Source organism: Bombus bifarius, unplaced genomic scaffold (assembly GCF_011952205.1).
Source record: "Bombus bifarius isolate JDL3187 unplaced genomic scaffold, Bbif_JDL3187 scf7180000007973, whole genome shotgun sequence".
Lineage (NCBI taxonomy): Eukaryota > Metazoa > Arthropoda > Insecta > Hymenoptera > Apidae > Bombus > Bombus bifarius.
In genome coordinates, this window is record NW_022884359.1 from 544,651 (window position 1) to 556,070 (window position 11,420).

At 43.1% G+C, this 11,420-nt stretch overlaps 1 protein-coding gene across 1 annotated transcript in view; it reads right to left on the reverse strand.

The window, feature by feature from the left end:
- Positions 1-11,119, reverse strand: part of LOC117216025 (basement membrane-specific heparan sulfate proteoglycan core protein-like) — a 127,941-nt gene extending 116,822 nt beyond the window's left edge. Inside the window, exon 1 of the mRNA XM_033462566.1 lies at positions 10,819-11,119. Within this exon, the coding sequence (XP_033318457.1) occupies positions 10,819-10,888 (70 nt within the window). The 5' untranslated portion in view covers positions 10,889-11,119. The remainder of the gene's footprint in view (positions 1-10,818) is intronic.
- Positions 11,120-11,420: the final 301 nt, after the last annotated feature.

Below are 11,420 nucleotides of genomic sequence, written 5' to 3' on the forward strand. Positions count from 1 at the left end.
GAGAAACTTTATACGCATTTACGACAGAACGCAAGCATTTGGTCGCATCTGCGAACGCGCGTTCGCTATCTCTGTATTTCTAGCGAAAACGTTGCTGCATTACAGATATAGGAAACAGAATCACCGGATTCGAGGGATGTTAGCCCTCGGGATTCTCCCGGTTATTATGAAACGTTACATTTAATTACAACGATTCTTGTGTTTGAACGTTGCGACGCATCGCGATACCCCGCCACGCATCAAAAACAGCCTATTTTCTTATTATTTCATTTCCTTTTCACAACCAGCTCACTGGATAATCAACAGAGAGGGATTGCTTGGCAAACTTTTTATTGCGAGCGGGTGGAAAGTTGTGACAAGTGTAAACAAAATATCTCGTGAATTCCAAAGAGTAAATCGTCACTTTTTTACTCTCACGTACTCGCGTTTAAACGTTTAACGCGAAATTCCGTGTGCAGGTGCTTATCGCAAAAACTCGCTCTCGCCAAGCTTCTCAATTTGTAGCTTTCGTTGCGGAAAGTGTCGTAAATAAAGAACAAATGTTAAAGTTACAGCGATCTATAAGATATTTAATTTCTCGTAATATGTACCAGTTAGAGTTTCCTCGAGGGAGAAACTCGATACGAGGAAACAAAATGAAGAGACACCTAAGCTTTTCTATCAACGACGACTAGAGTTTCGGAGACGAAACTACCACCGGGGTTTTAGTTCTCCAGCATACTATCTTGGACGTCGTTCTGGATACGACGAAGCATTTCTACCAGTGCTACTTAAAATATAAGATAGGTACAATTGTAAGAACTAACGATAAAGCCTTGGACAAATTTCCGGTGCAAACAGAGATCTATTTATAGGCGCGCTCGCGATTTGAAAAGTTTCGACGTTTATCCAGGGAATGAACGTTCTTCGATCTGTTCGGCAAAGTTGCGCGTATAATTTTGCCAAACATAAAACCAACCTGTTACTCTCCACGTAACGCTTTGCCGAATTGTTTTTGCGCGAAATGAAAAACTTTTTCGAACGACTAACGACCAACCAACGAGTCCAACCTTCTTCCTTCCACCTCTTGGTTGGATCGGCGCGGCCCGCCATAAAAATTCTTCGGTTCCTCGTTCGTTGCCGAACAACGCCACGCTTTCGGACGTTCGCCGCGGCATCGTAATTTCATTGCGGCAATTGGAAAACAAGATAAGAAGACCCGTTACACAGATCGCGAGGAATCGCCGCGCATGGACGATAACGCGACGATAAAAGTTTCGCGAGTATCGACAGGGATGGGAATAACAGACGAGAAGCAATTTACCGCTTCATCGAATTACCAGGAAACGCTAAGACGCGCGGAAACAGAAAGTTCCACGCTGGATGGTACTCGAACGATGTGCACACGGAAATACACACTTGGTGCGCGCTGAGTAAAAGGTACTCCGCCGAAAGAAGAGAAACACTGGTACGTAGTAGGGCGAGAAAGGGGCAATGGGAAGGGGCTCGGGAGTTGAAGAAGAGACGGAGACAGACAGCCCACTCCCCCCCGCGAAAGAGGTCAGAGAATCCACGGATGTTTCGGGATTGCAGCTATTCTTCAGCCACAATAAGAGACACTAGGGGCTCGCGACACGGATGCATCCACGGTGCACTATTGATCCTGAAAGTGGTGAAAATGTAGTTTCATCTACGAATGGTATCCGTGATACGGCGGTGCTCGGCTGGCGGAGCACTAGCGCCGTGAAAAAAGGAACGGGAAGAATTTACGTGCCAGCCAGATGTATTGTTCCGAATAGATTTATGTGCAACCGAACAAACACGTTTTTCCTTCCTATGGTATCCGTTTCTTCTTCGTTCTCGATTCCCTAGGATTTCTCTCGGCTATGCCAACCTATATTTTCCAATTAATAGCCCTGTTAATCGGCAGCTGTTGATTTTACTGCTGCCGGACTACCGAGGAGAAAAGGGGAAAGAAATAAAAAGAAGAAAAGGCGAGTCTTCGTGCACGATCATGAAACTCATTTCACTTGTCTATCGGTTAGACGTGGCATCGAGAAAGTGTGTTCTGTAAACGGCATATGCATCTAGCGTGTTGCATTATCGACCCCGAAAGTGGCGAAAACGTAGTTTCATCTACGAATGGTAGCCGTGGTACGCATTTCGCGGTACATTCAGGTCAAATGAAAGAAGAAACGAAATTTATGCGATACCCAGATACATTGTTCCTTATGGATTTATGCACTGTGATTCTTCATCGTGCTCGCGAAGCTACAACTTTCGCAAAAATTTAGACTCTCCGGAGACGGTGCAGCGATCCACCAAGAGCTACGTAAAATACATATTTCTATTTCTGCCTGGCTCTAGCCTTCCTATCTCTTTTAGAAGAAACGCGCGTATGATATGGAATTTACGAACTGAGATTTTCAAATTTACGATTCGCCCGTGGACCTTGTTTCCTATAGTATTTTAGGGGCGTATATTTTCCCTTGCATTTGCGAACGAAAAGTCTGTTTCTTAGGTGCAACTATTATACAGGGTGAGTCGATAAAAACTATCATCCGAAGCGATTCGTTTCTCATCGATTTTATCGAAAAAAAAAGAACGTTTCAAGCGAAGTTTATCGTATTCCAGAAGCCTGATTAATATCTGGCTTAACACCCTACATTATTCTTTAGATATTAAGGTGACTTTGAGCTTTTCAACAATCGCCATATAGTTTTTGTAACATTGATCGATCCAGCTAGACATTCTGGCCAAAAAGTATTAACCAATTTGTATCGAAAAAGCATTAGTTCGGGAGATATTTTAACTTTAATCTGTGAAATTTGACGTACAGAAAGACGAGGAAAGACGCGAAGCGATATTCTTGTGTTCGCGTTATCTTTGTCTTTCGTGAATTAAATTTCACGTATTAAAGTTCAAATATCTCTGCTAAACTAATGGTTTTTCGATACAAATACGTTAATATAATACTTTTCTGCGGAGAATTCCCAGCTGGATGTTATAAAAACTATACGCTGATTATCAAAACGCTCCAAGTCACCTTAATATTTGAAAGAAATATAGGGCGATAAACCAGATATTAACCAGGCTCCTCGAATACCATAAATTTCGCTTTCAAACATTTTTTGATAAAGCCAGCAAATAAGGAATTATTTCAGGTGATCATTTTTCCCGACTCATGCTGCGCATGGTATATTCCTTCCTGCACTATGCGCGGATATACGTGTTCAATGCACGTCACATCGATACAGGCTACTTATGCGCGATTCAGTCTTTATCCGAGTGCATTATCGCCGAGGACTTGATCCTTCATCTCGTCAGGTTGACTTTTGTCATAACCAACCGATGAACCGCGCACCGTACTTTCCATTAATCACAGAACCGACTTTTTAACGCAGAGATATCGGATTGGCTTTTTACCATAACTTGGTGAAACTTGGCTGCGGAAAAACGCGCTTTCTTGCAATTACCTTCTTCAACAGCCTCCATCAAATATTCCTCCAGCACTCCTAAAATCCTGAGAAACCCATTTTCCCCGGACGTTGTATCGGCACCAGCAACTAGGTCAAAGAATACGCGAGAATGTTTTACGAATCATAGCTATTTTTCAATTGCGATATAAAATACCGTCGACCATCGCTATTCATCGCGACGTACTTCTTCGTCGAGTGTCCACTGACCGGCACGATCGTTTTGACCAAGAATATCGCAGCCATTTCTTTCCAGAAAGATACTCGGATGGACAATGCGTGCATCCATAAAACACGTCCAAGGTATTTTCTTCCAGGTTCGCTTCTCTATATACGAATAAAGAGACAATCTTTTACCTTTTATTACGTATACGACCGTACTATCGACAGGCGCGTGTAAATGGCAAGCAATTTAATCGTCGTTGGAGTTTTGTCAATTTATCTTGTACGACGACGGTCGCGGATTTCTTTGACAAACGTCGAATATCGCGGATTCTTTAGAGAATCGAATTCGATAGAATGTGGACGAAACGTTAGTAAGCTCGAAGGTAGAATTTCGTACATAATCCCGAGGTTTGTCAAATTTAAAATGGTCGAGCGCGTACGTCGTAAAGCGACTCGTGCACAAACATAATAGAAAAAACGACAAAGTTGGTAATTGCAGTCCATTTTTATCTTTGCGACGTAAAAAGGTAACGTTAAGCTTGTACATCAGACTCGGTTTTGAACAAAACACAGGGTGCAAAACGTAGCTATTAAATTTCTAACCCCTGATTCGTGTTGAGCAACACCTCGGCGTATAATATAATTATTGGCGTTTCTCAAACAACAAGATGACGTAATTTCGATCTTTTCCATCGAAACGTAAATCTAGTCGCACCGAAAGCCTTAACAAGTGGAACCACTCGACCGAGTTTCGGTGGAGACTTTGAAAGCAATTACACAGGATGTTCGTGAAACGTAGAAACCGAGTTAAATTTCGAAATTCGGATCGACGGTAGGTTGCAAATCTTACGATCGGGGCACTTTCCACTTTTATCGAATAAATATCGAACTCTGGCGAGTCGAGTGTTGGATAAAGTGTCGGAGAACTGCTGCTGGTAAATATTATCCGTTGATTGATTCTACGACGAATGGAGCCTTTTAGTTTGCTTCTGTTTGAAATTACACGCTGTTGCATCGAGCACAGAAGGAAACGATATTACGAAACAGTAACGTGATTTCATTAACGAGATGAAATTTTATTTGAACGATCTAACGAGACCGCGTACGTCTAAATATAGTTAGCAGGTGATTACGTGGAACAGCCTCGCAAAGACAGAATTTAGCACGTGTCGAGGGCCCGTCGTCCCGACACTCTGAGTAATTAAAGCAGCGTGAAGAATCTGATTAGAAAATTCAATGCTTGCGTTGGTCTCCACGCGACGGGTTACGTAGCGTAGCGGCGCAGCACGACGAGTAGAGTTCACTTTTGATGCGGCGAGCGTCTGCGATACAACGTAGAATAGAATACGTTCCAGTTTATATAACGATCTTCGCTAAAACGTCGAAGATGCTTTATTCATTTTCATAATTGGAAAGCAGCATTATCTTGGATTTTCTAAACGCTACCGTACATTCTTTTTTTTATTATTATAATACACCGTAGAGAATATTAGATGCACTTTCGATGCACGCAAGTGGCATGGTAAGAGGCATGTTATTAATAGGGTTCGAAGCTTGCAGGCAACTATAGAATCGATCGCGATCGCGTGTCCCTATCGTGATAAGAAAGATCGAGTTAATAATAATCTGGAACGTGCCTTAGAAACCGTTAAACCGATTTCAGGACCATTGCTCTTTTCGATGACCGTGTAATTCCTTTCCTGCAGTGGAAAGTGATTTAGCCGCACGACCGTTACACGAGTTGTCTATGGATATAAATTTGCCGGACACACTCCCGACAACCATCGCATCCGAGGGATTGCTTCCTGTTTCCTCTGCTCTTTCGGCTAAGTGGAACGAAGATATCGATGAAAGGAAGGTATAGCCAACGTTGAATCTATTTCATTTAGTCACATCGTCACCTATTAAATACGTCTGTAATTACGTATATACGTATATCGATAGAAAGCCATCGATGGTCGATCGTGTACGTTCGTTGCTTTTTATGTAGTTTAAACGATACACGTTGCGCGTATCTGCATAGCCGTTTTCGTTCGCGAAACATTCACGCGAGTTACTGGTTCGTGATCGCTTGGCCGAAAAATCTCGCCGTGAAAGACGACCGATTCATTTTCACGACGAATACCGCCACACGGAATTGACCCGTTTTTCGTTACAACGGATAAGCTGTTTTCATTTCGTTTCGAGGAAAAATATTGGGAATGCGCGTTAGCGCTAGCAAACGGACAAATGAAATCTCATTGTCTCTCTTTTCTATATAGCTGTTTCGTTCTTATCGTCTATGTGTCTGTTTGTTTTCAGGAGAAAATCAATGCAGGAAATTTAGGATCCTTTCTCGTTTTTTGCATCAAACGCTATCTGACAGAGGCAATTCTCGCGCGTTTCAAGACCGCGTTAAAAAACCACACGTTCGTTTAAAGGTGCAGACGAACGATCCCTTTAACGTTTCCAATTTTCTATCGATATTCGTGTACTTGTTGGCGACAAAATAATTTGCTCGGTGAAATTAAAGCGAACTTTATACGTAAGTGGCAAATCAAATTTCTTGTATCTTTCAAGTAAAATGGTAATAAGGAATTAGAAGGTCGAGTGGCGTCTGAAAAATTCACCGGGATTATGATAAATACCTGACAATTAAGAAACCGTTTAACGCCATCAGAGATGCGTTATCAATAGCCTTTCGTGGCGATATCCCTAGCTAGCCGACGCAAAAGCGTTCTGTCACGTTTAATGGAAAGTTCAGTTTCTCCCTTGTCTGCTGATGCCCGAAGGGTACGATAATTTTACGGGTCATTTGCATAATACCGTCGGCCAGTCACGTGAATCACTTTGATAAGCCCAATATCAACGGTTTACGCTCTATCCGTTCGTCTGTTTCCCTGTACTCTGTACGCGATCTTCTCCACCAATGGCTTCCATTTGCCACTCGATCCCGCTAAGCACTGCTGCTCGTATGTCTCCACTTTTCGGTGCTCTAGGCCGTGCTAATGTTATAAACGTTTGATGAAATTCGCTTCGAACGTTTCTACTTTCAGCATCGTTAATAACCAATTCGGCGAATACCACGATATTTTTCAAAGATTGGAGATTCGTCGATTCTCTATTCTACTTTTCTGCTTCGCCTGTTGTATTAACCGGTTGGTTGCTTCTAAAACTTTGAAAAGTTTGTACGTAAAACGAGTGGCAGGAAGTAAACGACGACGAGTATACTCAGGGACAGCTAACTGGTTAACTTGAGACGTCGCGTGGAGACGTTCGATGGACATGGATTTTTCGCCCTAAACGAACATTTTATCGCTGTCCGTGACACGTTTCAATGGGAAAGAATTAGAGTCACAGGCAAAGGTTGGAGCAAGATGTAATTCCATTAAATTAAACAGAGCCGGCAATCCTCGATAAAAGTATGGAAACGGTGGGACACGTGGAGAGGCGTCGACATCGGACAATAGGCTGCATTTGCATTCAGAAACGATAAATGCAGAAAGGCAGTTCGTGACGGCGCAAATGTGCGTCGCAAGGTGAGGCGGGATTGCTTAATAAGCACTTGTTGCAATAATCGGATGAAAATAAAGCTGGCGGGTTGTAGCGGTACACGCGATGTAATAACCTACCTACCAATGCGATGCTTGGCCGGCTTTAATTTTGACATTCTCCGATGGAGTTGAAACGAGGTGTGCTCTAAATCCACAATATCCGTCCGAGTAGCTCCCCGAACATGGCATAATAACATCAGCTGCTACAACTTCAATAGAACGCCGCAACGTCCTTGCGGTGTGCACAACCCCTTCCATCCCCAAACGACGGAACTTGAGTTTGGCAAATTGGGTTCTCGACTTACAATCAACCGCATTCCGCAAACGTGTAACACGTCCGCCTGAGCGCACAATTCCGAGACACTATCCTTCGAAATATCGAGATATCGCTGTTACCTTGCTCATCGACATCGACGCTTCCTCAACGTTTCCACCTCGCTTCTCCCATATCTTTCGTCTATTCGTCGCGACTGGAACGCGACTAATCGTATGCTCGAGTTTAGAGTTGCTCGGACGAGTAACGTTGAAACACGCGAATCGAAGAATAGATCGTATAGAGAGAAGGTACATGCGAACAGAAATTTGGCGTTGCTGAAGAAAAATAGTATTAATTAGGATCCGATGGTCGAGGCATCGACGGAATCGAAGGCAAAGAAGTTCTCCGCACGAGGGACGAAAGTATGGGAACACAGCTTACGAAATTCATGATAATACGGCAACTTTGGCACGGCATGCTTTTACAAGAACTTTCCTAACGTAAACTCTGCAAGTTCGTTAGAAGACAGTAGTGTACACAGGAAGAATAAACCGTGGGTTCGTACGAAAATAAAATTCCAATTTCGATCGAGGCGAGCCGAGTCGGTTGCAGAGACGATAGAAAGGCGCGTGGTCAACAGGAAACGGAAAGATTGATTTCACGAGTCAAAGACGAGCCCCGGCAAGTTAGTTATCGGTAAATGAGCTGTCGCTTAAAAATGCAATTTTCCACGACGCTCCTAAGAAAGTTCGCCTCGATGGAATTTCCAGACACCTCGTCCCCGTCGATCTGGCCACGGATAGCCTGGATGGAAACTACCGCAAGACGCGATGATGTCAACGATGCCGAAGGAGATGGCGGCAAATTTGTTCTGTTAATTCGGCCCATGTTTATTTTCCCTAAACTAATAGCCCGACGGGAAAGCAGAATAACGTGTTCATTAAAGAACGCGGATAATCGAGTTTCAAGTTTTTAAGCGCGCCACGATTTCCCGCTATCACGATATTTCCGATATATTTGAATCTATATTCGATCGTCCCGTAAGTAACGCTAGGTCCTTTTTTGTTTTTTTTTTTTTTTTACTGTTTTAGTTTTGCTAAGACTTTAGCTGAGAACAATGGGAGTTGTTTCTATCGGAGTTTTAAAACATTGGGATAAAAAACCGAATAGGGAAGGGTAACAAATTGTGAAAAATACGGGAAAATTCATCGCTGATCGAATCTCATCCGATATGTAAGCAACAAAGACTACAAAACTTGTATTCGGAGCTGGAACTTGAGTCCGAATTATTTTGAGTTTTCATGCTGCATCGAGCATAGATTAGAATCGCGCGTTGAAGAAAATATCCTATCTATCCTTATGTATAATAACAGTTACGATTAATAACGTTGTGAAATGCTTTGTTATCGGAAATTGTAATGGCGGAATTTAATTTCATCAGACCCGAGGGAAGTTTCATAATTATATTCTATAAACTTTTAATTAAAGGCACGCGTTCTCGGTTACGCGATATACAGGTACGGATTCGATATTCAACGTATGTTCTTGCAAACCGTTAAAAATAGATTAGCGGCGTTCAAAATACGATCGCAACGTAACGTAAATTCTGTTGCTAGTAAATAACATCGACAAGTTTTCATTTCGTTTCCATAGCTTCTCCATTAGCTGAAGTTCCATTCCACTTTTCTGCCATATTATTTCGTTTTTGCTGCTTCTAAACTTGTTCGTTTGATCGTTGCGCGTTGTTTCAGCGATAAACAAGGTTATTAATACCAACGTGTAGAGGTTGATTATTTTAATAAACCACAGCGATGAGGTAACGCTTTTCTACGTTGTACGCGTTCTTTGGTAAAATGTTTAATTACTAATTGCCGGTATAACGATTAACAACGCGATACGAATGTTTACACGATCGAAAGGCACGAATATTCCTATTTTGAAAAGAAAGATTTTACTCTGCAACGATTTAACGACTCTTTCGTTAAATATTTCCAAAGAAACTGTAGTTTCCAAAAGTTGCAGCGTACGCGCTTGAAAAAGTACGTTTCGTGGAACAGATTCTTGCTAGGATCGCATGTTGCATAAGCATCGATTTTTAAGTCATCGATTCCTCCTTCAGCGATACAATTTATGCAAAACACGGTATAGTTGTATATGGCAAATATCCGTGAAAATACCGTTTCGAAATCAGCCGCCAGATAGCGAACGGTCGCATAAATAAGCCGTGTATCTGCATTTTTGAATAATTTTGACGCCTTGTTATCGCGGCAAACGTGTCCTCGCTATTTCTTACGCGATAATCTCTCGCCAACACCGCCAAGCATTTTTATCGTCAAAGTTGTTACCGCGTAACAAAGTTACACGCGAATTGCTGCTGGATATTAATATTTAAGCGGCCAAGTTTAAACACGTTCGTGTTACCTTTTACGCGCACGATCTTAACGATTCTTCGGGCTACGAATATCGTCAACGGTGTCTCGTTATGCTCTGATTACTAAGAATTTAGCTATTTTTAACAAAGATGGGTCGCGAACCCTTTAAATACCATTTTTCGACTCTCGGTTATATTCTCGTTAAGAGGAAGCTTCGTCGACTAAAATACTTTGCAACTCGAGTTTCGCCGTTTCCAGTTCATGGAAATGAAGAACGATGGTTCGGCGTAACTCGAGCTAAATGGTCGCGTCGTAATGAAAAATTGTTCGAAACATCGGTAACGGTTCTGTCGCGTCGAAATTATTGGCAAGTTGCCTTCACCAGACTCTCGAGAATCCTCGGTGATCGTAACTCTTTTATTCATGAATCCATTCATCCTATGGAAATCAACTAGACCGCGATAGCGGTTAAAGACACTTAAGAATGCCCGGCTGGAATAACTCCGTCTTTCCATAATTGCGAAAGCACTCGAAGCTTCTTATCCGCCGGTGTTCCACGACTTTTTACCGCGTGCGATGCTGCGAATTCCTCGGATAACTGCGATCCTCGTTTCCACAGGTGCAAAAAGCCTCGCGTGCGAGCCACTCGATCGAAAGCTTCTTCGTGAACGCGAAACACCTCGAATAAGACGTTTCGCCGCTTTTCCTCGCCTTAACTTCCCCTCGAAACCCGCCTTCGAGGGAGCGTTAATACGCCTCAGAAATTGCCATCAGCTCGTTGACTGCCAAACACCGAACCGTTACGATCTCACCACGCAACGTTACGAGACCGATCGGTAGACCGATCTCTTTTGGCTTCCTCGTCGTTGGATAAGATAAATCACTCGCAATTTCGAATCTCGTGTACTCGAACAGCCCTGACATTTTGAAACAATTGAGAAACATTTTACGAGAAAGTCAGGCGCGTACGAGTTCCGAAACAGCTCTAACAGCCGTCGAATCCTAGCATCTTCGATAAGAGATGAATGCAGACTCACCTATTTGGTGCGAGAGGAACGTGACGAGAGGCAGCACGGCGTACAGCCATCTTCCACGACGATCCTTCATACTGTCGATCTTTCTTTCTTTCCTGTCTCTGCGCTGATCCTTCCTCGCCCCTCGAACAACAGCTACGACGAACGTGAACACACTTCGATCTCTTTAACAGTTACTCGCAGAGATCGTGGTATCGTTCGATGTAATCAGGACTCGGATACACCCATCTCACTTTCATCCTTTTGCCCCAGCTTATCTGCGTTCCGTGTGCAAGCTAGCATCCAAAATCATAACTGATTTCCAATCAGTTCGTCTTCCACTCTCTGGATTCACTGGTCGCGCGAACGAATATTTGCGAAATACGCGACGACCACCGATTCGCTGTTAGACGTGGCGTGGTTGGAAAAAGCAACGTTAATGGCGAAGAAAGAATGCGACGCGAGGACGCGAACACAGCATCGGTAGATAAGGATTTTACGAATCTATCTGGTGCTTTCCCCTTGGTGATCGAGAAGACGTGGATTCGAGGAGGGATCGTATTATTCGTCGTGCACGTGGCTTGCTTCGAGCCAGGATTTCCACGCGTGCATTATCGATTCTTTCG